General features: G+C 44.9%; 1 protein-coding gene across 2 annotated transcripts; it reads left to right on the forward strand.

Annotated features, from left to right (window-relative positions):
* On the forward strand, positions 1 to 27,374 carry LOC143826248 (cytochrome P450 2K4-like). Of its 2 annotated transcripts, XM_077314964.1 has the most exons (10): positions 1 to 104; positions 230 to 342; positions 5,830 to 5,992; positions 7,617 to 7,766; positions 10,244 to 10,404; positions 13,468 to 13,641; positions 18,488 to 18,635; positions 25,209 to 25,393; positions 26,085 to 26,226; positions 26,582 to 27,374. In XM_077314964.1, the coding sequence occupies exons 1-10, from the start codon at positions 38 to 40 to the stop codon at positions 26,767 to 26,769; spliced, it is 1,491 nt and encodes a 496-aa protein (XP_077171079.1). In that variant the 5' UTR covers positions 1 to 37; the 3' UTR covers positions 26,770 to 27,374. The 2 variants fall into 2 exon arrangements, with proteins under 2 accessions (XP_077171079.1, XP_077171069.1); XM_077314954.1 differs by having other exon boundaries at positions 54 to 342.
* Positions 27,375 to 27,952: the final 578 nt, after the last annotated feature.

The following is a 27,952-nucleotide window of genomic DNA, read 5'->3' on the forward strand; positions in this document are numbered from 1 at the left end:
GGCAGATTCAGTTGCACAGGATAGTTATCATTGATTTATGGGAGGTGTTAAGAGGCAGAACAACTATTTATTCTGTTCCTTTGTGCTGACGGAGACTATCCTAGGTAAAATTTTGCTTTACCACATTCATTGGACTCAATTTAGACTGTTTCTCAGAGCATGGGTTTAATGGATCCTGTTTCCCTGTTGTTACTATTTGTCATTTCGGTGGCATTCTTTTTGAAAATAGGTAGTTTCCGGAACACCAGCAAGCAAAATCTCCCACCAGGACCAAGGCCATGGCCCCTCATTGGAAATCTCCCCCTTGTAGACCTCAAGAGGCCTTACAAAACCATGTTACAGGTAAACTTTTTTGTTCTTTCCATGCCACTCATAGGATTTGTGAGCTATCTTGATTTTCCTGTTGGCTAGAGAGAATGCAATCTGCCCTTCCCAATGGAAGGCAGCTTTGTGCAAAAGAATGCAAATAGAAGACATAGTAGTTTTGTTCTTGCTATTTAATTCTTTGGAATTGATGTGTTTGTTTGTTTACTGCTAACTGGTGAGTACCATAGAGAGCGAATTGAACTGGACTTTTATGTCCTACTTGTGTACAGAAGCATCTGGTATGTCACTTGATCTGGTTCCTGTTTCAGTTCTAATTTTTCTTTATGTTCTTTAATGTTCTCAAGGAGACTTGAGAACTAAGATTGGGAAAGAGTCCTGCCAACTAATATCTGCATTGCTGATAAATGGGGAGCATGTGAAATGATCAAAAAGAATAAAATATTTGAGAAGATGTGCTGAGAGCATTTTCTTCAACAGTCATCATGATCCAGAGCAGGGATCTGAATTGGTTACTCAGGATTACCACCAAATAATTATGATAGTTTCATGGGATTTTGGAGATATGTAGAGTATATTGTCCAGTCTCTTCAAATGTTAGCAAAAGCCATTCTGCAGAACAAATGCAACAGAACAAATTCGACATTACTTACTTAATTATTTGTTGAAATTATAACCTGCCTCTATTGGCCCGGCCATCTCGGGATGGTTCACAACAGTCAATAGAACAATAATGAAATTAGAATTACGTTAAAAACAGTTAAGAACAATTAAAAACAACCAAAAACAACCAAAACCTTGAAGTGAACCTGGATCTTTACTAGGAGCCAATGTAGCTGCCATAAAACCAGTATAATATGGGCCCTCCAAGGTTTCTTAGTGAGGACCCACAGGGCAGCATTTTGGACAAGCTGTAACTTCTGGATTGGGGTCAAGGATAGGTCTGCACAGAGCGAGTTACTGTAGTCTAGTCTCAAGGTGACCATCATCTGGATCACTGTGGCCAGGTGGCCAGGGTCCAGCTAGGGTGCTAGTAGCTTGAACCAGTGAATACTTCACTTGAATACTCAGCACATTACTCAAGTTGTTAATCAGCTGGATGACAATTTGTAGTTTAGCCTGGACATCCATGAAGTTGTTCATAGGAAGGAAGGGTTATCATGTCATTGACCAAATTGTGTTTTCCCCTGAAAGACAGCTTGGGAGGACTATTAGTTCCATTGCTGCAGATAGTGAACTCTTAACTATTACTTGAAGAGCATATGAATACAGTGTTGGTTTGATGTAGCTGTATCCACTTCTTGAAAAATGAGATATGGTCAGTGTATTCATGGCTCTGATCACATCCGGAGTTATCTTTGAAGATTGTAATGAAACATCCATAGACAAAGCAGACCTATCCAACAACAGGACAATCAGCCTTATATCAGTGGCCAGGAAGTTTTTAGTTCTGTACCTTTATTATCGACTCATGGACTGGCTGGAGACTAATAAAATCTAGGGAAGGGAACAAGCCAGCTTTTGGCAATGGGCCAGTACCAATAATTATCTCCTGGCATTACAGTTTTTAATAAACAAATATGCACTGAGATGTTGGGGGATCCTTGCATCTGCTTTCATGGATTGGAAGGTGCCTTTTGATACCCTACCCTATGCCCAGGACAAATTTTGAGGAGTTTCCCCATTTTAAATACTAATGAATCTGGTTTGACCAGAGATGAACTCGATCAATTTAAGCTGCTCATGTTAAAAGACTCAAAGAATATCACACTGTTAATAAGCTATAAAAAATGTAATACTCACCTCTCTTAAAATAGTTCCTAAATTATAGAGTACACTAAAAGGGAATACAATATTTTGCGTTACTGTACATCAATATTTTTGCACTATTGCATATACAAAGGCTACTTATATGTATCATATGTCATTCTCATTATTAGTAGTTGGTGCTTAAAAGTTCAGAATGTCCTTATATTGAATATTAAATGCTATAGAACTCTATACATTCTAGCACCGATGGAAAAATTATCTGCTATGATACCTTGGAATACACAATTTTGGAGTGTAATCAATTAAAGTTAGAGAATTGTTGATAGCTTGAATCAACAGCTTGGTGTAGTGGTTAGGAGTGGGGACTTCTAATCTGGCATGCCGGGTTCGATTCTGCACTCCCCCACATGCAACCAGCTGGGTGACCTTGGGCTCGCCATGGTGCTGATAAAGCTGTTCTGACCGAGCAGTGATATCAGGGCTCTCTCAGCCTCACCCACCCCACAGGGTGTCTGTTGTGGGGAGAGGAATGGGAAGGTGACTGTAAGCCACTTTGAGCCTCCTTCGGGTAGGGAAAAGCGGCATATAAGAACCAACTCTTCTTCTTCTTCTTCAATTGAAGTTTAAGAGGTCATTAAAAACCTGAATACAATTGTCTGGATTTAAGCTACTTGTTTTGTCCTCTCGGACTTCTTCAGTTAAATTTTTTGAAGTCCCTCATTTAATATTATTTCCGAATTTTCATTTGGAGCAACTCTCTACAACCACAAAGTCAATACACAAACCCATAGGCACCAAGCATCATAAGTCATTTCTATGTAAATAAACATACTTTTTTTCTGGCACATTTTCTCAAATAACATGTAACCTTTTCCTGTCAGGATAAATTTGCTCTCGTGTGATGGTTTTGAAAAGTGATGCTTTAATTCTTGTTCCATAAAATTGATTGCAGGTGTATATTAAGACATGTCAACTTCCTTAAGGGTACAATTTTCCATAATATGTAATGAGAACACAAAGGTATATAGGTACAAGGGGACGAGAGAGAATGAGGTGGCTGGATGGAGTCACTGAAGCAGTAGGTGCAAACTTAAATGGACTCCGGGGAATGGTAGAGGACAGGGAAGCCTGGAGGATCATTGTACATGGGGTCGTGATAGGTCAGACATGACTTCACACCTAACAACAACAATATGGGTACAGAATTTATAAACAGCTAGAAAAATCTGTATTATTATTAAACCTTCTTTCTCCACGCTTTAAATTTATAAATGCATGCTGTCTCTTTTTTTTAATAGAACAGTTTGTATAAGAATATGATATATACATACATTTACTTGTTCTATAATAAAAATTAAATCATTTTATTGATCTTTTTCAACAAAGTGATATACTAAAGGGGCTTCCATAATTTTATTCTTAATACAAGATATATGTTCAGTAATTCAATTTTAATATTTCTCAATGTTGTTTCAACAATCACATGGACATTGAATTACATAAATAACACTCCTAGTATTTTAATTTATAAATGTTGATAGTTCTGTGGGTGTATAAATGCTTTTATTTGTAAAGTCAATGCGTAGACATAACATTGACCACATTTAAAATATCCAATGGGAGTAGTGTCAGGATCCATTCTCCATTGAATGGATGACCATATCCTCCCATAAACTTGATCTGGAAATTGAATTGGCATGCTGTCTAGCCTGAGCAATCAAAGACCAGATCTACACTGCTCCTGGGTGCTAACACCACCCTGAAACAGGAAAGGAGTCTTATCTGGACACTCTTAGATAAGACAAGAATGTGATACATTATACCTTCTCAGCAACTGTTCACACACTCTGCAGTTTGGCATGGAAAGGTTCCCATCTTGCCATGTCCTACTTCTGAAAATGCCAGCCACATTTACTGATGAAATGTCAAGGACTAAAATTAGTAGACTATGGCCACACACTTGGAAAACCCACAAAAGTCACACTGCCACCTATATGAAGCCTGTTTGTCTGAAGAAGAAGAAGAAGAAAAAGAAGAGTTGGTTCTTATATGCGGCTTTTCTCTAACCGAAGGAAGCTCAAAGCGGCTCACAGTCACCTTCCCTTTCTTCTCCCCTCACATTGTGGGGTAGGTGAGGCTGAGAGAGCCCTAATATTCCTACTCGGTCAGAGCAGTTTTCTCAGTGCTGTGGCGAGCCCAAGGTCACCCAGCTGGCTGCATGTAGGGGAGTGCGGAATCCAACCTGGCATGCCAGATTAGAAGTCCGCACTCCTAACCACTACACCAAGCTAGCTCTTAAGATTTATTTGTAGGGTTGCAAAGCTCTAGGTGGGGTCCGGAAAGCTCCCAGAATTATAATTGATCTCCAGACATCACAGATCGGAGAAAATGGCTGTTTTGAAAAGTTAGCTGCTTTGGAGGGAGGGCAACTTAAGTCCCTCCCCTGGCCAAACCCCACCCTCCCCAGACTCCACCCTCAGATCTCCAGGAATTACCTAGCCATGACTTGGAAACCCTACTTAGAAATCTTTTTGTATGTACCGATGATATGAGTGGCCACAATATGCAAAAGTACCATCTCAGTTTGGAATACATCTCTGCCTGGCCCTACTTTTGTCAAATAACAAGTTTCAGTTTTAAACATTTCTTATTTATTTTTACTTATTTATTTGATTTTTAACCACCACACTTGATTAACTTTCTTGGGGCAGTTTACCACATTTCAAGATAATGGTAAACATTCAATAACTAATAACACTTGAACATTTAGGCTTATTTAGTAGAATTGCCAGCCTTTGTCATTAGAATAGCTCTGTTCCTATCTTAGTAACAGGGTGGGAAATTCTCCAGGGAGAGCCATTTTGGTGTTCTGTTATTCATTGGCCCTCACCAAATGCCTGGCAGAAAAGCTCCATTTTCAGACCCTTTGGAACTCTAACATTTCTTGTAGGGCCTGCAAATCTTCTGGGAGCTCATTCTACCAGGTAGAGGTCAGGACCGAAAGGGCCCTGGCTGAGATCAAATGTAGATGTCTTAGGCCAGGGATCACCAGCCTGTTCATGTTGGAGGAGCAAAGTGCTCTTTGGGGGATATAGTCAATTAGGGCAGGGGTAGTCAACCTGTGGTCCTCCAGATGTTCATGGACTACAATTCCCATGAGCCCCTGCTGACATTTGCTGGCAGGGGCTCGTGGGAATTGTAGTCCATGAACATCTGGAGGACCATAGGTTGACTACCCCTGAATTAGGGGACCTCTCAGGTACATTGAGCCCAAACCATGAATGGCCTTGAAGGTTAAAAGCAAAACTTTGAAGTTGATCTGGAGTTTAACCAGAAACCAATGCAATTGCCTGAGGACAGGATGGATATGGGCCTTCCAAGATGTTCTAGTGAAAATCTGTGCCACTGCATCCAGGACTAGTTGTAATTTCCAGGTCAGGGACAAGGTCAGGCCTGTGTAGAGCAAATTGCAGTAATCTAACCTGCAAATACATTGTGTGGGTCACTGTAGCCAAATGTTCTGGGGCAAGGTAGGGCACTAGTAGCTTTGCTGAGCAGTGATGGTAGAATGCCAGCTGTGTTATGTTAGTGATTAAGCCTATCAAATCACTATCCAATACCATGGCCAGATTCCTAGCAGATTGTGTAGCCATCCATTTCTGTTCACCATTTCTGTTCATTTTTGGCCATATTCCTGAATACTTTCTTTTTCCATTTCTTAACGTCACATTTCAGTTATCAAAGAAGTATGGTTCTGTCTTCTGCTTCCAAATGGGATCCCAGAACATGGTCATTCTGACAGGCTACAAGACTATAAAGGAGGCTTTGGTGAACCAGGCAGATGCCTTTGCAGAGAGGCCCATGGTCCCGATGTTTGAAGAGTCTGCAAAAGGCTACGGTGAGGATGTCTTTTGAATAATGGGCTGTCTTGCTTGTTTATTTAGGCATAACCATAAGCATAGGAGATATGCCAAGTATTGTTTTCCCAATTCAGTCTATAGAAATAGATTCACTTAATCTACAGCTTGAAAATATTTTGGTAATTTTTCAACCCTTATATACAGATCTACAACCATTTGAAGGTGATAACCTTGTATAAAAAAACCTTGTATCACCTTGTATAAAAAAACATTTGATTTCCAAAGATCCAGGATGAATTAAAGGGGACAAGTGGTCTATGGAAGTGGAAGAGGAAGGAAAGATGACAATGGAGAGTTGTGGAAAGTTATTATGAAAGAAGCAGCTAATCAGAAAGGCATTTGGAGTGTCACTGAGGAGTCTGAAAATAGAGGCAAAGAGTGTGGTTCACAAACAAAAACAAAACACTTTATTTACAGTCATGTAGTCTACAACAGAGCCTCTTGTGGCGCAGAGTGGTAAGGCAGCAGAAATGTTGTCTGAAACTTCTGCCCGTGAGGGTGGGAGTTCGATCCCAGCAGCCGGCTCAAGGTTGACTCAGCCTTCCATCCTTCCGAGGTCGGTAAAATGAGTACCCAGCTTGCTGCTGGGGGGGTAAACGGTAATGACTGGGGAAGGCACTGGCAAACCACCCCGTATTGAGTCTGCCATGAAAATGCTAGAGGGCGTCAGACATGACTCAGTGCTTGCACAGGGGATACCTTTACTAGTCCAGAACAAAGGGTGTGGTTCTATTATTGGGCCTATGGGTTGATAGATCTGGAGAGGGTACCTTCCCATTCTTCTAGCCAATCAGTTATGTCCCTTCCTCCTCAATTTAGATCCCCCCCCCCCACGTTCTTCTTCTGCTATTCTGTCCAGGTGCCACTGCTCATCCCAAACATTCTCTTAAGACTCTTTAAGTGGGTACAGCAAAATGTGCTTGCACCAACCTCTGGTATGAGTTCCACTCTTATTTCTTTTTGGCTGCAGAGAAAAACAAATGTCAAGAGAGTTCAGAAAGCTCTGTAGTACATGCGCTGTTTATAAATACGACTGGGAAGAGGGTAAGGAAGATTAGATGTTCCATCTCCTGGATGGAATCAGAAGTTGTGAAAGGAGGAAGAACAGTGGTGCTGGATTGGGTACTCTCTATCCTCAACCCTTAATTTTATCCAGGGAATTGCCAGGCCTTCTGGGGCTGGAGGAAGGATCCTTTGAAGAGGGTTGAATCTCCCCTATCTTGTAGCCTATCTTTTATTATGTATGTGCAAAGGAACACAGCATCGGCTTCTGTAAACAGATCACATAGACTGTTTACATACTGGAGGTTTCATGCCAGGCTGCAAGTTGGAGTTTTAGCCGTGGCAGGTTGCCCCACCTCTTCCTGCACCCACACGAGGGAGCATTTGGCCCGGTGTGCCTCATCTGTCCCCCGATTTGTGCTCCTGCATGGGAGCTGGGACAGTGAAGTTCCCAGTGCATAAACGGTCATAGAGACACAACACACACCTTGGGTTCTCTTGAGCTTTCAGGTTCTCCTTCTATGCACCTTCTGGGTTTTGTGAATACAAAACCCGTAAGGATCATGACAGTTTTGGAAAGTAAGCCTTTTCTTCCTTTAGGAGTGGTATTTTCTCATGGTGAGAACTGGAAGGTGATGCGGCGGTTTATGCTGACCACGTTGAGAGACTATGGAATGGGCAAGAGGACCATAGAGGACAAGATTGTTGAAGAATGCCATTTCCTAAGACAGAAATTTGAATCCTACAAAGGTGCGTTGCTGGTGTCTGACTTGTAACAGAAGTTGATTTTTGAAGTTGATTTTTGAAACAATTTACTACCATGAAAGCCAGAGTAGTGTCTTGAGAGCCACCGTAGTGTAATGGTTAAGAGAGGCAACTCTAATCTGGAGAACTGGGTTTGATTCCTCATACTTTCACATGAATCCAGCAGGGTGACCTTGGGGCAGTCATAATTCTCTTAGACCTCTCCTATTTCCACCTACCACACATGGTGTCTTGCTAGGATAGGAAGGGAAGGCAATTGTAAAACTGCTTTGAGACATGTTAGGGTAGAAAACCAACTTCTCCTCATTGTCCTGCTATTTTGTATGTTCAATCCCTGGCATCTCCCATTAAAAGGAGCAGGCAGTACATGATGTGAAAGACCTCTGCCTGAGACCCTGGGGAGCTCCAGCTAGTCTGGATAGATGACCCTGAAAGATTGAGGGCTTGTTTCACTATATATGTCTAGGAGGCTCCCCCTCGGCATGGCACTACGCAGCTGCTTCTGGCAGCTCCCCCAGCAGGTGGTGGGAAGTCAGGGGTGCCAGCAGGAAACAAATGGAGTAGGGGCTCAGGCAGCAACGGCAACATCCCTCGGCAAAAGACTACCCCCTCCCGGGCCTCAGTAAAATTGTCAAGCGTTGACCGGTCCCCGGTGATAAAAAGGTTGGGGACCACTGGATACAGCATCAGCTAGAGAACTGTAATGGCGATTTTGTACCAGCAGTGCCACTATGGGGCGCTGCCGGTGCATTGTGGCAGAGCAGTGTGCTCTGCCATTTCTTATGTCCCCATTTGGGACACATTTTGGCCGTGGACCTGGTCTGCCACATCTTATGTCCCTGTGGGGGATTCAGGATGGTGGTAAGGTTCCAACCAACAGGGGACTTGGGGGGATGGAGTTGCAGGAAGATGAGATTGCATGAGAATGCAATCTCACCTTCCTGCACACACACACAAGTGTCCCATTTGGCCCTGCAGGGCCCTGAAGTGCCCACCTGCCGTTTTCTGCCTGTGCAGAATCAGCCAAGCTGACACAAATGGGCTCTACTTGAACTGAACCAGTCCAGCAAGTTCAGCAATGGCCTGGAGAAAGGCGGCAAGGACCACCCCGGAAAAGATTCCCCTTCCACCTTTCTCCCCAGTGTGGGTCCAAATGAAATTGGGGAACACTGGAAAATAACTTCCTATCCCCCCTTTCTCTTGCCAGGGCTCACTGCAGCAGGGTGTAAGGGGGCAGGGATCACCCAGAAAAGTGGTTGTCATTGGTTTATTCAGTTTCTCACTCTACTGCTTTGAGAGGGGAGGAGGGTTAAATAACAGGCCCTGAACAGCCCAATTTAACCTGCTAAAAGTTTGGTAAAGGTTCAGGGAAGGAGCCTTCCCTGAATATCAGTTCCTGGGCTAAAACCAGCCCAAGTTTGGCCCACATTTTGACTTGTGAGCTGGTTCATGCCTATTCCTATTCAGCAGCATGAAACCCTCTGATTTCCCCCTCTTATTGATAGATGTAAGCAGGCTTCTCAAAATTTATTTGAGTCCCAGGATAGCTAGTTCTTCCTGTTGGCTTGGCAGCCTCCAATTATTGTGCAGTCACAAAAACCACCTCTCCATCTGGCTGCACAAAGAACAGATTAGCCAGACCACAAGACCATGAAGAGGAAATTCACTTCCTTAGTTCACTCGGATCAATGTTTCAGTTGTAAAAAAAATAAATTGATGCTGTTTAAAGGAGGATTAAAAATGAGTATTTTAACATAGGTATGCCAGGCATTGGGAGGGTGGTGTCAGGAACCAGGCAGAAGTCACCAAGTAAAGTTGGTGGTAAAAGAACTCCTGAGATCACAGGCAAATGGTAGATCCAAAGGAAAGTCTTTATTACACAGAATAGTACAGAAGTTTCGGCTTGCAAAGTTCACAGAGCAAACGTTTTGGCAGAGACAAAGGATCAATAGGTCCCATGGGTACTTATATGAAGTACCAACCAAAGGAGGGGGAATTGGGGGATTGGCAAGGTGGGAAAATAGGAAAAATACAATGGTTCGCAGAGGTGCCATCTGGCTCAGGCTTTGGTCTGAATTGTTCCAAATGTTGAGTCTCTACAGAGCCAGGCAAGGTTGAGAGGGAAAGGACGAGATAAGGAGTCCCCACTGGGAGGAACTCTGGTATGCAGGGGAGGCCAGGAACTGGCTGATTTATGGCTTTATGACAATCGTCCAGGGCAGGCTGGGAGACTGGGATCAAAGATGGGGCATGAATTGGGGTTCATGACAGGTGGGGATTAACAAATCAAAAACACAACACATGAAAAGCCTGAAAAGAGGTGTGTCTGGAGAAATGGAGGGACCAACTGCAGCAGAACTCTGTACGTGCAAAAAGAAAAAAACCCTCTTGTATTCTTGGCAAGTTAACAAGGCGAAAGCTCTTTCCCAACTAAATGTTCTCTTTTTAAAATTAATTTATAGGAAAACCGTTTGAGACCACTGTGATTATGAACGCTGCTGTGGCCAATATTATAGTGTCCATAATTCTTGGCAAGCGATACGAATACGAAGACCCGACTTTTGTAAGATTACTGAAGTTGGTCGGTGAAAATGTCCGCCTTGTTGGAAGTCCCTCAGTCACGGTAATCTAACCACTTAAAATGGGTTGAATAATTTTTATTTATTTATTTATTTATTTATTTATTTATTTATTTATTTATTTATTTATTTATTTATTTATTTATTTATTTATTTATCATACTTCTATACCGCCCTCCCCGGAGGCTCAGGGCGGTTTACATTATAACAGAGAACAATACATAAAACAGTCTGTAGAACATGTATAACTGATAACTAATAATTGTAACCAAATAACAACACAGTATAACAGCAAACAATATAGTAATACAAACAGGTCCAGGGATTATTGATGGGATTCTGAGGGGGGGGGGGGAGCAGGGGCCCTTGGTCGCTGATTGATTACGTCTGGTCTCGGCCAAATGCCTGGTGGAGGAGCTCCTTTTTGCAGGCCCTGCGGAACTGTTTAAGCTCCGTCAGGGCCCTGATCTCCTCTGGGAGCTCGTTCCACCAGGTGGGGGCCAGGACAGAGAATGCTCTGGCCCTGGTCGAGACCAGGCGGACTTCTTTAGGGCCAGGGAACCTTAGCTGGGGATTTTGGGGATTTTGGCACAAAAAAATGCAGGTAGGGCTATGAGACTATCTTGAAGTTGGTGGCTCACTGGCCAAAAAGAAAATTGTCTGATGGTTAATGTAGAATTAGTTGTTTTGCAACCAAAATATGAAGAAAAACTAGGTGATTTTTTTAAAATTGCAAAATATGAAAAGAAACTATGTCTTACAGACCTCCAAGAAGTAGGCATGTGCAAGGAGAAGAAGATCTGTACCATTTTCAATTTGTCTAAATCACCCATAATGTATTTTTGATTCAGCTGAACTGATTTGGATATGGTCCAATCAATTTGGTGCCAGTCAGGTCTATGAGGATTTCTCCATTTTTGTATTTTCTGGGCTCTGTGGGCACGTTTTAAGGTAGAGGCACCAAACTTGCAATGGGAAGATCTCCTCCTCAAACGAACCCCCAAGTTTCAATCAAAGGAAGTCCAATCAAAGAATCTGTCCCTTCCCCCCCACACACAATTGGTTATATTAGAGGTTGGATGGAGCCACCCTCTTTGGGTGCCCGTTATGAGACTTGGGAGTTCTTGTGAGGAGAGGCTCCCATAGCTATGCTACAAGTTTGGTGGCTTTTATTGTTGTTGTTGTTGTTGTTGTTGTTATTTAATTTTTAGACCGCCCTTCTCCAAATAGGTCTCAGGGCGGTTTACAACATAAACAGTTAAAACACAATAAAATCCCCATAAAAAACCCCGGTTTACATCAACAACAAGTCACATATGACATATAAGCGATGGTGGTCCCAATTCTGATCGTATATACCCGACTTCCCCCCAAGTTCAGCCTGGTGGGAGAATAATATTCAGAAGAGGGTGGCACCAATGCAATAGATCTAACAATGATCTCGATGTTAGAGATCTCAATATTGGAGAGGATCCTCTGATGGATTAGTGGGAGAGCTGCCCTGGCCTCAACCATATGCCTGGCGGAAGAGCTCCATCTTGCAGGCCCTGCGGAAAGCTGGTAGATCCCACAGGGCCCTTAGCTCTTCTGGGAGCTCATTCCACCAGGTTGGGTGCCAGGACTGAAAAGGCCCTGGCCCGGGTCAAGGCCAGGCGAACATCCCGTGGGCCCGGGACAACCAGTAAATTCATACCTTCAGAGCGGAGTGCTCTGCAGGGGGCATAAGCAACCAAGCAGTCCCACAGAGATGGGACCCAGGCCATGTATAGCCTTAAAGGTCAATACCAATACCTTGAATCTGATTTGGAAACAGACTGGTAACCAGTGCAGATGATGAAGCACCGGCTGAATGTGGGCCCTCAAAGGTGTTCTAGAGACCCTGGCAGCCGCATTTTTGACCATCTGTAACTTCCGAGTCAAAGACAAGGGAAGGCCAACGTAGACCGAGTTACAGAAGTCTAATCTGGAAGTGACCATGCAATGGATCACTGTGGCCAGGTGTTCCAAGAACAGGTAGGGCGCTAGTAGCTGGGCTTGGCGAAGATGGAAAAATGCCGTCCAAGCTACATCGGTGACCTTAGCCTACACAGAGAGGGAGGCATCAAATGTCATCCCCAAATTCCTGGCAACTGGTGCAGGTGTTAATTGCACCCTGTTCAGGCATGGGAGGTGCACTTCCTGGTCCTGCCCTCTTCTGCCCAGCCACAGGACCTCCGTCTTGGAGGGGTTGAGTTTCAGGCGACTCTGCCTGAGCCATCCAGCTACCGTTTCCAAACAGCTGGCAAATATATCCAGGGTGGAGTCCGGCCATCCATCCATTAGGAAGTAGAGCTGGGTGTCATCCACATATTGGTGGCATCCCAGCCCATAGCCCCAGACCAGCTGGGCTAGAGGGTGCATATAGATGTTAAAAAGTGTGGGGGAGAGTATGTCCCTCCCTCCTATAGCAGAAGCCATGACAACTCTGGCTCAGACCCAGAGCACAGAGTAAGCCTTTTCAAGCCTTTTTTGTACAGCTGAGAGAGCCACTGGCACAGCTTCTTTCTCAAGATAACCAGCTAAGAAAGCACACCTTGGCTGCAGGGATTCTGAGAGAGTTGCTGGTATCGGCTGACTCAAAGGTCCAATAAGACCTCCATGATCCCTCCATCCTCTCAGCCAATAAACTTCTGTCAGCCCGAATGATGCAGGTGGGTTTGGCAGTCACAGGTTTGCCACTCATCTTGTCCCTTTTTATTTTTTTAAGAACTATGACCCTTTTCACACACCAGGTTCCCACTCTTTCTCAGAGATGCTGCCAGGGAGGGAAGTCCTGTTCCATTTTCAATGGCCCCTTACACAGATATTTCCCTGAGGTATTGAATTAGGAAAACAAGTACTGTTTCATGTAGACATGCAGGCCAAGGCCCAACTGATTTACAAATGTCATTTCTTCTTTTGACATGATTCCCTGTGTTCAACAAAGATGAACAATAAAAGAATTAACTTTTATTTAAAGATTTAAAGGACATTGAAGTGCTTTGAGGTCAGTCTAAAACATACCATCTAGCCTTTAGTTGTTGTTGTTTTTTAATATTTCCCTTTTCATGTTTTTTTTTTTTTTTTAGCTGTACAACATGTTTCCTGCTCTGGGTTTTCTTTGTGGTGGTCGCAAGACAATCCTTAATAACAGGGATGAATTGCAAGCCTTCATCCAGGCCACCTTCATTGAACATCTGAAAGTGCTGGATGTGAATGATCAGAGGAGCTTTATTGATGCTTTTCTAGTACGACAGCAAGAGGTAACAACGTTTTTTAAAACATGCCAATAATCACAAGTGAACCTTTTAAATGTAAGTTTCAAAAATATATCTATACTATAAGAAGCCATATATAAGAACAGCTTATTAAACCATCTGGGATTTCTTTGCCTTTAGAAATCCTTATTCACTTGCAGGAGGGCACCTTGGGCTCCAGGAAGACGTGCACACATTTCTGTTGTCTTAAACAAGGCCACAGTTTTATTAATTTCACAGGAGTGTTGGCGAAGTGTAGGAGAGAGACCCTGACTTGCAGTCAGCTGACCACAAGTATCTGGACCCCAGCAGTGCCCTAGGGTCCACCCAGTTCCATTGCTGGGAACACAGGATCCCTTGCTGCTGGAATCCCACCCAAAGTGAAGTGTCCTGTTATGCCCTGGGGCCCACCTGGTTTCCCCAACAGGAATGCAGGTCCCCTTGCCACTGGCTTCCCACTATAGGGAAGCATCCAACTGGGGTGCCAAGAGGAAGCTCACACTTCCCCAGGCCACCCAGCACTGTAAGCCCTGGGGTGCCCACATCCCTTGGTCCCACCCCAGGCTGCCTGGCACTGTGATCCCTATGCCTCCCCTGCTGGATTTGGCCCACTCACAAACCTGCCACCTCATAAGGAGGCCCCTAACCTGAAGAGTCTGATGCACAGACCAAACATCCCCCTAACAGGTTCCATCCCATGCCAAAAACACCAGCAGTGATGAAATACAATTCAAAAACTTTTGACAGTGGCCATTTAAATATACACAATATTAGCCAACATGGGTGGGGCAGAAGGAAGCTGTTCTGGCAGTGGTTCGGCAAACAGGCTAGGCCCTTCACACATGGTGCCTTTTACGATGCCTCTGAGCCCATGCCTCCCAGCCCACATTATGGACATGGCATGCAATTGCCATGCCCGCCCTCTGTGCTGCCAGGCTCATCACCCCAGCACGTCATCCTAACCGCCTGGTTCATCTGTAGCATTACTGGACAATATGTTATTGGGACAGTCTTGGCAGAAATGCACAGTACACAAAGGTCAGAAAGCAAATTTTGCACATTTGACTGGTTGTGTGTGTGTTTGGTGAGGAGAGACTCTAGTTGTTCTCCACCATGTGACCTTTCTTCCTGCTTTCTCTTCTATACTTCTATCCTTATTTATTTTCTTTTTTCCCACTTTCTGTAAGAAGTGCCACCTCAAGATGGTCTGGTGGATGTTTGGGGAGGAAAGATTCTTGACTCTTTTCCACCAGACTCTTTTCTATCCTGCTTTCTCTTGGTGTAGTGCTTAGGAGCACAGACTTCTAATCTGGCAAGCCAGATTTGATTCCATGCTCCTCCACATGGAGCCAGGTGAGTGATCTTGGGCTCATCACAGCACTAATAAAGTTGTTCTAACAAAGCAGTAATATCAGGGCTCTCTCAGCCTCACTTACCTCACAGGGTGTCTGTTGTGGGAAAAGGAAAAGGAAGAGGTTGTAAGTTGTTTTGAGACTTCTTCAGGTAGAGAAAAGCTGCATATAAGAACCAACCTTTTTCTTCCATACTTCTATCCTTCGGCATTTCTTTTCTTTTCTTTTTCCTCTGTGAGAATGGCCACCCTCCAGTGGCCCCTAAAAATCTCCCTTGGCCTTAGCCCAAGATTGGGGTGTGCAGGTAGGAGGCATACCCTTAATCCTGGAATTAAACAAGTCCACCTACCTATTGTTTGATACTGCCTGCTATAGAAAACTGAACACCTTCCAGGAACTAGCACCTATATCACTGATATTATTCAAAATTAATGCAACAAAGAGAACGAGGACAAAGAAACATAAGCACAACTCACCTGCAGTGAAATGGAAGCCAAGCCTTGAAAAGTCTATAATCCTGCAGAGCATCAAAATTACTGTAACTGCCCATAAAGGTAAAGGTAAAGGTAAAGGTATCCCCTGTGCAAGCACCGAGTCATGTCTGACCCTTGGGGTGACGCCCTCCAGCGTTTTCATGGCAGACTCAATACGGGGTGGTTTGCCAGTGCCTTCCCCAGTCATTACCGTTCATTACCGTGTAACTGCCCATAATAAGGGTAAATTCAGCCCCTCCCCCATGCCACCTGCCCCTCCTTCAGCTCCCACCTGCCTCGCTATTTGTGGCTGCAATTGGGGGGGACGCTGTCAGGGTCATTGGATCCTTTGGAGTTAAATAGGGGAATGCTCCCTGCCATTCTGGTATGGAGAAGCAGGGACAGAGATACCAGAATGGTCAGTCTTTTACACACTTTCTTGATTTTGAGCGGGATGGTATTGCCATGGTTGAATATACCTTGAATTGGGAAGGGACACCTGGTGGTGAGGAGCTGCTGGTTGACTGTGGCTTCTGCAGTTTCTGCTGCCATCGTTGTTGTAGATCCTGCTGTTGGGATCTATACACTCCACCATTTAGTATCTTAACCCAAGTACAACATCTTCCTGGAAAAACAAGGAGACCTTCTAGCAAATAGTACAGATTTTCTACTGCCATTGGGAACTTAAAAATGTGATTAACCTACGTAATTAGAAAAAAATAACCACCCTGTGGATTAAATTAAACCTATTTTTTCATCTCTGCCAATGATCTGGAGGAGGTGACTGCCCAAGATACCTCTGGAGATTAGGACAGGAATCCCCCTCCACGCTGGATTGTGGAAGAAAGGAATTATATACACAAACACATACATACACATGCGTGCACACACACACACACACATATATGATTTAAAATATTTTAGAGATTTATACAGAGGAGAGAGGGAGGAAGAAACAGTGATTCAGTACATAGGAAGATGGTTTGAATGTGAAATTAGAAGATTAATTAGGATATATATGGTTAGGTAGTTGAGACTGAATGATACATTGACAAAAAAGTTGGTCAGTTAGTGGGTTCGAAAGGAGTATTGGGCAGGAACACACTATACTGAAAAGAGACAACTAAGTGAGGAGGTAGGACTACAAGGATATAGATCACCTTGATCATTTGTCATCTAAAACAATGGCATTTATTAAAAATGATCAACTAATGTGCACAACTTAGAAGAATGGTGGGAATGGTGATGAACATGTGTCAGCAAAAGCATTAGACACACAGGCCCAAGATAGAACAAGATGGAGTCACTCAGGTCAAGCACAAATAATGGCAGTAATCAGGAGATTCTGACAACCTCTGGGGTCAGGGTTTCTGATAATTAGGGGATTTGGCAGCTATGGTGGTGGGAAGAGTCTAGACAGTAGAAGGAACATGATATATTCTTCACACCCTTGGAGATTTTAAGGATGTGCACAATGCAGGTATGCTCACAATCCTTCCAACCCATCACTAGGAATGCAGGGACTATGGCTAGGGTTGTAAAGCCAACTCTGTTACTGATGTTGTGCAATGCCAGGTCAATTAACAACAAAACCTCCATGCTGGAAGCACACTTTGCAGAACTCAAGGTAGACCTGGTGTGTGTGACTGAGACCTGCATGAGGGAGGGTGAAACTGTTGCCCTGAAGGAACTTGCCCCTTCTCAGTCCTACAACTGCAGACCTGGGGTTGGGGGAGAGGGGTGGTAATATGAGTTCAGGAGGCTTACTCCTTCAAGGCACTCCCTGTGTCATCAATCCCAGGCCTTGAATGTGTTCACCTTGGATGGGACTCATTTGAGAGTTTGGCCATCTGATTATTCTACAAGCCACCCAATGCACATCCAGATGCCCTTTTGGCCAACTAGAGGCAGAGGCCATCTAGGTGCTACAGTACTCTAGATGTTTAGTTCTGGGTAACTTTAATCTCCACACAGAGCAGCTGTCCTCTGATGGACAATCTCTGGTGATAACTAGACTGATGGACAATCTCTGGTGATAACTAGACTGAGGTGGGTCAGCACTTCTCGTGATGTTGGATTTCATAGTAGCATTCAACATAACTCATCACTTTGGCTCACTGCTTTGCCAACAGGGGGATACGGGGGACAGCTCTACAGTGGCTGATCTCCTTCCTCCAAGGTCATGAACAGAGGTTGCAGTTGGGGAGAGCTTATTGTACTCCTGCCAACATCCACAGGGATGGTTCTCTCCCCAACTTTATTTAATATATTTATGTATACTCTTGCCCAGATGGTCCAATAGTTTGTACTGGGTTGTCATCAATATGTTGATTTATGGTTACTTGGATTCGCCCCCAGAGTCATTTGTCAGCTTCCTATAAGCAATGATGGGATGGATAAAGCAGTCACTTAATACTCAACCCTTTGAAGAAAGTAGCCATGTGACAGGGTAGGAAAAGACCAAGTGAGGAAGTCTGCCTACCCTACCTGGATGGTGTTCAGCTCACAGCTGTACATGAAGCCAGGAATCTGGGTGTAATCTTCAATGCCTTCCTTATTATGGAGGTGCAGATCACGAGAGAAGTGCAGCTGCCATTCTTCCATATTTACAAACTAATCCAGTATATTTGGCACCTAAACGTTCATGTTGATTCATACTCATAAACCAGGCATGCCATGAACAATGAACTGCCTTTTCCTGTTTTGAGCCTACTCATTTGATAATTTGATAATGATTGAAAGTAGATAAACATAAATTTCAAAATTCCTGGTAGAAAGTTGTAAAATTAAATATAAAGTTTCTTAAATTGTAATATGTACATATATTTGTACACTTTCTCCATTGTGATTATCTTACCCTTTAGCTTACTACATTTAATTAATGTTCCATTTGTGCTCACTAAAGACTGCTTATTGCATATACCTTCAGCAGATATGCTAGCAAAGGTTGGATTGATTGATATTTACACATGTATTTATTTTACACATGATGCTCTTACAGTTTAAATAATTTATTTCTATTTGTAGGAGAAGAACAAGAACCAGAAGAATCAATTTTTCCATAATGAAAACCTAAAGGCTGCAGTAGGGAACTTGTTTGCAGCTGGCATGGAGACCACTTCCACTACTTTGCGTTGGGGCCTGTTGCTGATGATGAAGTACCCTGAAATTCAGAGTGAGTGCTTTCCATCATTCTAAGATACCTGGATTACAGTTAAAATTAATGATGAGAATGTAAAGGCATATCAGGTTGCTGTTGGATTCTACCTGAATGAGAGTAAACAGGAAGCAGCACCAGTGAGTTATACTCCCTGTTTCCCGCCAGCTGGTATAGTGCTGAAAGCAGAAGGGGACTGTGAACAGCTTGATCTCTTCAGGGTTTTAGCTTGTGGTGCCTGCGCACTTCTCTCACTGAGCTTACTTCCCATGCTGTGGTGTTGCTCAGTGGAAATAAAAAGTGCTTTGCCATGTAGCTAAAGCATGGATAACTCTCACCGCATTGTTTTTATACATGTAATGCTGTTTTCTGAATTGAATAATCCTATCAGTTTGGTGTAATGGTTATGGTAACAGGCCAAGATCTGAGAGACCCCGTTTCAAATCCCCACTCTACCACCAAAGCTCCCTTGGGCCAATTACATACTCTTATCTTTACGTACCACACAGGGTTGTTGTAAGGATTAATTGAAGGAGATGAGACTAGTGTAAGTTGTTTTGAGTCCCCAGTAAGTAAATAAACAAGGTAAATAATCATAAATAAAAGCCTTGTTGAATACTTTATACCTTGTTCCAGGTTGCTGTGATCCTATATTGGTTATAATAGTTTACACTTTGTAATCTGCCTTGAATTCTCAATTTAAAAGGCAGATGGTAAATAAAGGGCTAGAGATATGAATATGCTTGCACCCTTACTTACCTTCATCCCATCCTTAGGGATGCAAGGGGAGGGGCATAAGGTTTAAACCGAACACCAACACTGGTGTTTTGAAACACCAGGTCTATAAATGATGAGATCTCCATTATTATGCCATCCCGCCTTCTTGTAACCCCACCCCACCATCCCCCACAGGGCAGAACCTTTCTGCCATGGCTGTGTTTCCCAGGGGATGAATTTTAGTTGCGGAGCTGCTCCAATGCCAAAATGTGTCCTCTGCTGGGAAGCAGAACTTGATGGACCAGCTCCACCTCTCAAATGTGTCCTATGCATAAGGGAAGTTTACTTGTAAACCTAATTTAATTAATATTTCTGGTACCTCTTTGCAAACTATCGTTGGGCCAAAGGGGATGCATAGACATTTTTGCATATCAGAAATAGGACAAGAGTGCTCTAATGAGTTGCCATATCCTTCCAGAGGGATAGTTATTACACAAGGTGACCTTTACCTCACTCTGGAATAGCTTAGGAAAGAATTTTCAGACTGTGGCAGTTTGTTAATCCTCTCTGAAAGCCCTCAGTGCTATTTATTTTTATTCATTTATAATTTAATTTCTATCCCACCATTTCCATTGACCAGCTCATGGCAGCCAAGTAATCTTAACACCGCCCGTTGCGCCACGGGCGCCACGGACTAAATAAAAGGGTAAGGGGTTCTGGGGCAGGATGTGTCCGGATTGGACCCTTCCTCCGGACAGACAATCGGAGGAACCAATCGGCAGGTGCGCAGCGCCTGCCAATTGGTCCCTCCGATTTCCAGCCCCAGGAACTGCCAGCCGTGCACAGCACGGCTCGCAGTTGCTCCCTTTGCCGCTGGCCACCTCCGACGCGTCAGGCCAGCTCCCTGCACAGTGGCCTGATGCGGCGAGAGGTGCAAAACGCCTCTCGCCACGTCAGACCGCCGCCCGAGGGACTTGGGGACTGCTTTGAATCCTGCCCGCCGCCTTAAAAAGTTCCCCAAGCCCCGGGGAAGGCGCTCCAGGAGCCATGGATCGCCTTCCCCGGGGCTTGGGGACCTTTTTAAGGAGGCGTGCTGGATTTAAAGCAGTCCCCAAGCCCCGGAGAAGGCGCTCTGCGGCTCCCCCGGGGCTTGGGGACCACTTTAAGTCCAGCACGCCGCCTTTAAAACAGTCCCCAAGCCCCGGGGAAGCCGCGGAGCAGCTTCCCCGGGGCTTGGGGACTGCTTTCAATCCTGCCCACCGCCTTAAAAAGGTCCCCAAGCCCCGGGGAAGGTGCTCCGCGGCTCCCCCAAGGCTTGGGGACCACTTTAAGTCCAGCATGCCACCTTTAAAACAGTCCGCAAGCCCCGGGGGAGCCACGGAGCGGGCAGGATTGAAAGCAGTCCCCAAGCCCCGGGGAAGCTGCTCCGCGGCTTCCCCGGGGCTTGGGGACTGTTTTAAAGGCGGCGTGCTGGACTTAAAGACTGCTTTAAATCCAGCACGCCTCCTTAAAAAGGTCCCCAAGCCCCAAGGGAGCTGCAGAGCGCCTTCCCCGGGCCTGGGGACCTTTTTAAGGCGACGTGGGGCTTGGGGACTGCTTTAAATCCAGCACGCCACCTTAAAAAGGTCCCCAAGCTCCGGGGCTTGAGGAATTTTTGGCTACCTGCGGGGGAGGGGAAGCAAACCCTCTCCTAGGGCCCGCTGTATTTTTTTGACAGCGGGCTCTACTGCTAGTTTACATATAAATCCAAATTAAAACCCCCTATAGATAAAACAGCAGCAGCTTAAGTTGCCGGTGGCTAAACCCTTCTATTCTCCCAGCTCACACAGATGCATATCCGTATAGCAACTCAGATGAGGTTAAGGTAACCACACTGATTGTATTTGCTCACAGATGGGGGAGTCCAGGTCTTAACAAGCCTGGCCTCAACCAAACACCTGGCAAAGACCTTGCAGGCCCTGTAGAACTATCCCAATACCCAGAGTTATTCCTTTATTAATTTCTTCCCTGATTAAATTATGTACCTCAGTTGATTTTCTATCCATGATCACTGGATCATCAAGCCCATTTTAGCAAAGTGGCTCTACCACTCCAAAACACTTATTCAGCTGAGAATACAAATTCTGCAACTACCTGAGTAACCCCTGTGTTACATCACACTGGAAGTTTCCCTTTAACTGAATCAAGGTTTCTTTGTCACAAACTTGCTAGCACCTATAGCAATTCACTTGATTCTTTATTTCATAATTGTAATTAGTTCAAGCATATTGTTTTAGGGGCTAACTGCCCATACCTGGCCTTTGGACATGTTTTTGGCTATTTAAATGCCCCACGGTATATTAGGGTAGGGCGGGTTAGTGCAGCTAAGGTTGGGGGGAGAAGAAATTTAGCACAGGGGGTTAGTTGGTTGTCCACTCTGGGGGTGGGATCATGGAGAGGGAGGCTAAATCAAGGGGTGCATGTTTTGGGGCCGGGATTCCAACGATCACTGGCCAGGGGCACTATGGCTGGGGGAGGAGGTTGGACAAGAGAAGGTGTGGGAGCACTGGTGTCCCATATAGGACCCGGCCATGGAGACATGGCCAGTGCCCTGGGTGTGCTCGATCCCCTTCTAACCTCTGTCCCATCCCCAGGAATGTGAGGGTGGAGGCTAGGGGAAAGGGTCCGACATTGGTCTTCTGCAATACAAGATCGATTAAGATGGACCTTGCTTGCGTGACTGAGACCTGGATGAGGGAAGGCAAATCAGCAGCCTTGAAAGAACTAGCCCCACCAGGCTACTCGGTCCTTCACCAATCTCGGACCCACAAGTGGGGAAAGGGGGTGGCTATTGTGGTCCGGGAGGCTGTCTCCTACAGGGCTCTCCCGGTGCCAGAAATCGGTGGGATGGAGTGTGTTGGTATTGGGTGGGACTTGGTTGACAGTGTGGCTATCTGGTTGGTATACCATCCTCCCAATGCGCTGCCAGATGTCCTACCCCACCTGATGGAGGTGGCGCCCACCTGGGCATTGTGGTATCCCAGGCTCCTGATCCTGGGTGACTTCAATGTCCACGCGGATGCGCCCCCTTCAGGACTTGGTGGGGACCTGGTGTCATCCATGGCGACACTGGGACTCTGGCAATTTGTTGCTGGGCCATCATGCCAGCCACACACTCGACTTGATTTTTGGTGCTGGGATAGAGCTGTGTCTGGATACAGCTCTAGCTCTGCTGTGGTCAGATCACTACGCCCTGTGGGCCCGGCTGAAGATACTACCCATTTGGGCAGCGGGCACATTTTGGCCCACCCGCGGAGACTTATGGATCCAGTGGGATTCCAGAATGCTCTGCGGGACCCGAGGCCTCCTCGCTAGCAGCCTTGGTGGAGGACTGGCAGTCCTGCCTGATGGCTGCTATAGATAAGATCGCCCCTAAACGTCCTCTCTGCCCTTTACTCAAACAGGCTCCCTGGTATACCGGGGCGCTCCGGGAGAAGAAAAGAGAAGTGAGACGACTAGAGCAAGTGTGGTGGAAGATCACGACTAAGCTACAAGAACATCTTATCGCACGCTTATGAGGGCATATAAGATGGCAGTGAAAGTGGCATGAATTTTTTGCCACTGAAATTGTGTTCGCAAGCTCTCGCCCAGAGATGGTGTTGGTCGCCCTGTTGGATGACCTCTGTCGCCAGCTGGATAGAGGCGGGTCAGCAGTGCTAGTTCTTCTGGACCTGTCGGCTGCTTTTGACATTGAGGATTATGAACTGTTGGTCCACCGCCTCACCGGCATGGGGATACAGGGCACAGCCTTGTGCTGGATATGCTCCTTTCTCCAGAACCAGACCCAGAGGGTCGCAGTGGGGGATGAGTTCGCTTACAAACTCTCTTGTGGGGTCCCTCAGGGTGCCGTCCTCTCCCCCACATTGTTCAACATTTTCATGCACCCTCTGGTCCAGCTGGTATGGAGTTTTGGGCTGGGCTGTCACCAGTAGGCTGATGACACCCAGCTCTATCTTTCATGAACAGCTGCCTAGACTCCCCCCCAGAATCATTTGCCAGATGTTTGGAAGCAGTGATGGAATGGTTCGAGCAATGGTACCTCAACCAAGATGGAGGTACTGTGGCTGGGAGGTAGGGGACAGGATCAGGAAGTGCGCCTACCTACCCTGGCAGGGACGCAACTTACCATTGCATCCCAGGCCAGGATCCGGGGTGTGACCATTGATGCCTCCCTGACTATGGAGATGCAGGTCAAGAGAGTAGTAGGTGTTTTTCCACCTTCGCCAGGCCCGGCTACTAGAGCCCTGCATGTCCCCTGAACACTTAGCCACAGTGATCTATGCAAAGGTCACCTCCAGAATAGGTTTCTGTAACTTGCTGTATGCGGGCCTACCCTTATCCTTGATCCGGAAACTTCAGCTAGTGCAAAATGCAGCTGCTAGGGTCCTCACTGGCACATCTTGGAGGGCCCACATCCAGCCGGTGCTGAGGCAGCTGCATTGGTTGCCAATTGCTGACTGGATCCGGTTCAAGGTTTTGGTTTTAACCTTTAAGGCTTTACATGGGTTGGGACCCACATACCTGAGGGACCACCTGTTGCCCTATGCCCCCTGCAGGGCCCTACGCTCTGCGGGTGAAAATTTGCTGGTTGTTCCCGGCCCTGGGGAAGTATGCCTGCCCTGGGCCAGGGCCTTTTACGTCCTGGGCCCAACCTGGTGGAATGAGCTCCCAGGAGAGCTGTGGGCCCTGCGGGATATTTCAACATTCTGCAGGGCCTGTAAAACGGAGCTCTTCTGCCAGGTATATGGTTGAGGCCAGGGCTGGCAAGATAGATCTACGCCCCCCCCCTGGAATCTGAAGTGAACATCATCGGGACCTCCTTCTCCACCCCGCTATTAGTGGGGGGGGAGTCAGTTTTTTTATTGATCTTCCGCCATGTTGGTGATGTTTTATGTCTTTTAAATGGGGTTTTAAGACACTGTGACTCGCCGCAAGGGAGTGGCAGGAAATAAATTGAATAATAATAATAATAATAATAATAATAATAACAACAACAATAACAATAATAACAACAACAATAATAATATATTCAGGAGGAAAGTATTTTTTTAAAGAATTAAGACACATTTATTGGCATAACAGGAGAAAAGTATATTTTAAGAAGTATTATTTTCTATCTAGTTGCTTCTGGAATCTGGTGACTCTAAGAATTAATGTTCTCCAAAACATTCAATTGACAGTCTTGTTGAGTTCTTGGAAAATGGAAGGCTGTGGCATCCTTTACTGTGTCTATCCATCTTCTTTTCCTGCTGTCTTCAACTTTTCCTATCATTATTGGCTTTTCTAAGAAGTCTTGTCTTTGCGGGATATAATCAAAATATGACAATCTCAGTTTCCTTCTGTTAGTTTCTAGAGAGAATTCAGAGTGGATTTAATATAGAATCCACGTACGTGGGGTTTTGGCAGTCCAGAGTATCTCTGAAACTCTCCTTTTCTAGCTCACTTCAAAGGAACCCACTTTCATTCTTAGATAAATTTATTACGGTATTAGACCAGTAGTCAAATTACAAAATTCATAAAAACAACTGGCATTAAATTTCATTCTATTTATTATTTATTATATGATTTCTATCCCACCCCCGTGACAAAGTACGTTTGAGATGACTTACAACAATAATTTAAAACAATAACAATAAAACCCCATAAAAACACCCCTTATACATATAGATGGCAACCTCTTGCTCAGTATATCTAATCCCCTCCTTCCCCCCTTCCTCCATTCAACTGGGGGGTCAGTTTTCTTCTGTCAGCTTTCTTCCATGTGCAACTTCCACATTCATACCTAGCAAAAGGAAAGTCCATAGTATTAATGAAGATTTTGTTATATTTCCTCAGACAAGGTCCAAGAAGAAATTGCAAAAGTGATTGGGTCTGCTCAGCCCCAGACTGAACATCGATCAAAACTGCCATATACAGATGCGGTAATCCATGAAGTTCAGAGATTTGCCAATATTCTCCCTATGAATTTACCACATGCCACCACCGCAGATGTCACTCTGAAAGGATATTTCATTCCGAAGGTGATTAGTGTTCCTCAACTGCATAAACTTTTACAGACTTACATCACTTTATACCTGTTTAGATTTTTTTCCCTACAACACTTAACAAAGTAGCTATTTTTCAGATGTTGAGAAGTTTCAGAGCCAGTCCACATTCATTTCCATGGGAGAGATCTAAATATAGGGCTGGTCCATTGAAAAGGCACACCTAGGCAATTGCCTAGGCCAGGGGTAGTCAACCTGTGGTCCTCCAGATATTCATGGACTACAATTCCCATGAGCCCCTGCCAGCAAACGTTGGCAGGGACTCATGGGAATTGTAGTCCATGGACATCTGGAGGACCACAGGTTGACTACCCCTGGCCTAGGGCATCAGAGGTGGAAGGGCATCAGATCATCCCTGTTATCTGCTTGCTCACAGTATCAAGGACTGCTGTGGTGAGCTGTAGATTCAAGAGTTGGCTCTAGCTCCAGTGGGCAGCCCATGAAAAGCTTGCTTGTTCCCTGATACTCACTGTTATTGGTGGGAGACTGGGCAGGGCCTTTTTCTGGGTGGTGAGAGAAACAGCAGGGTGGCTCTTTCCTTGCAATGCAGGGTGGGGAGGAGTTTACACAGCAGCCTAGTCATAGGCCAAGAGGACTAAAAATGCTTATGCTGGCTCAGTACCTTTCAATATATCTTCAGTTCTTCACCATTGCTTTGATTCCCCAGGGAACACATATCCTTCCATTGCTGTATTCTGTGTTGTACGATGAATCTCAGTGGGAAAAACCATTTCAATTCTATCCTGAGCACTTCCTTGATTCCGATGGAAAGTTTGTCAAGAGAGATGCCTTCTTGCCTTTCTCTGCAGGTAAATTCTTTTATATTGACCATTTTGGATTTCATTAATAGATCCAGGGCCATTGAACTGGCAGAACACCATCCCAGCTGTCCATTTCGCATTTATTCTTTCTAGATTAGCATTATTTCTCAATATAATTAATCACTGTGTTGTACTACACTTCCACAGCTATAAGGGTTTGCATAAAGATATATGTACACCAAAAGTAATGCCTATGCAAATAAGAGCTGGAGGTGTAATAATTTCTACAAATGCTGTTGACCTAAGTCTCTTGCTTGGCATAATTCCTTGGGGAAAATGCTATAAAAATATTGCACAGAACTTCAGTAAGCACTGCTTCCTTGTCCCTTCTGCACTGTCACAGGTCGGCGAATGTGTGCAGGTGAGACCCTGGCCAAAATGGAGCTCTTCCTCTTCTTTGCAAGTCTTCTGCAGAGATTCACTTTTCAGCCACCCCCTGGGACATCTAAGGAAGACCTGGACCTGACCCCAGTATCTGGGATTACTTCACCTCCAATGCCTTACACTTTCTGTGCTTTGCCACGATCTTAACTTCCCGCCATGCTTAGCTCTCCCCACTATTTTCCTTTTCTGCAATTTCTAGCCGCCCAAGGAGATTTCAGACTCTTTGGAACCAGGCTGTGTTTTATCACAAACTTCAGTAATTCACATGCCTGTTTGTGAAAGCCTCATAAGCGAGATTAAAATTTGGTCCTAGTTTCTTCAGTCATTTGCCGCATAGAGAAAAAGCATTACTGTTTCTGTCATTTCTTCTCTTGATACATTCCAAATCCCCTTGAATCACCAAGACAACAAAGTTTGGGGAGTATAATATTAACTTCCAAGTTCACTTCCATCCAACAATATCAGCAATGTAGACCCAACAGATATATTCCATTACTGCTAGGATTTGGACATCAGACGAGCTTTGTCTGGATTTGCCTTCCCATTCCACTAACTCTGGAACTTGTTTCGACAGTTATACTGCCCTGAGTCTGAGAAGGATTTATAAAACAAAGACCTCAAGTTCACGGGATGAGAAACAAACCCAACTGAATTATTGGTGAAACTATTTTTGTGGTGGAGAGTAGAACACGAATTTAAGTGAGACAAAACGCTATAGCAGGGGTAGTCAAACTGCGGCCCTCCAGATGTCCATGGACTACAATTCCCAGGAGCCCCTGCCAGTGAATGCTGGCAGGGGCTCATGGGAATTGTAGTCCATGGACATCTGGAGGGCCGCAGTTTGACTACCCCTGCACTATAGAGTCCACACTCCACAGCATCCATTTTCTCCGAAGGAACTGAGCTCTATTGTCTGGACATGTACTGTAATTCTGAGGGATCTCCAGGTCTTACCTGGAGGCTAGTATCCCTTGTTGAGAGAGAGCGGCAAGGATTACAGATATTGGTTTGGACCCAAAGGGGCCTTTCTGTGGGTAGAAGAATTTCTTCCCACAAGGTGTGACTTGAGCTACGCAAGACAGTCACAATCTGTGGACAGGAATCACTGGATTGCAGCCACTGGGCCATTCCCTGCAGGCCATTTTTCTGGCCTTTATCCTGGTAAAAGATACAATGAAAAGCCTCTTTCAATTAAGAAGGCTTCAGAATTGACTGAGTGGAATACAGATGTGCAATTCAATTTGGATAAGGCTGAAAATACTCAGAACAATGCTGCTTATTCTAGCTGAACTGTACATCCTATTAATTTAAATGAGCTGAATAAATTCAG

Source organism: Paroedura picta, chromosome 1 (genome assembly GCF_049243985.1).
Source record: "Paroedura picta isolate Pp20150507F chromosome 1, Ppicta_v3.0, whole genome shotgun sequence".
Classification (NCBI taxonomy): Eukaryota; Metazoa; Chordata; class Lepidosauria; order Squamata; family Gekkonidae; genus Paroedura; species Paroedura picta.

Coding starts and splice junctions, on each gene's coding strand:
- LOC143826248 (XM_077314954.1), top strand. CDS start 160: ATGGGTTTAATGGATCCTGTTTCCCTGTTGTTACTATTTGTCATTTCG. Junction 5,993..7,616: donor AGAGTCTGCAAAAGGCTACG/GTGAGGATGTCT, acceptor TTCTTCCTTTAG/GAGTGGTATTTTCTCATGGT. Junction 10,405..13,467: donor TTGGAAGTCCCTCAGTCACG/GTAATCTAACCA, acceptor TTTTTTTTTTAG/CTGTACAACATGTTTCCTGC.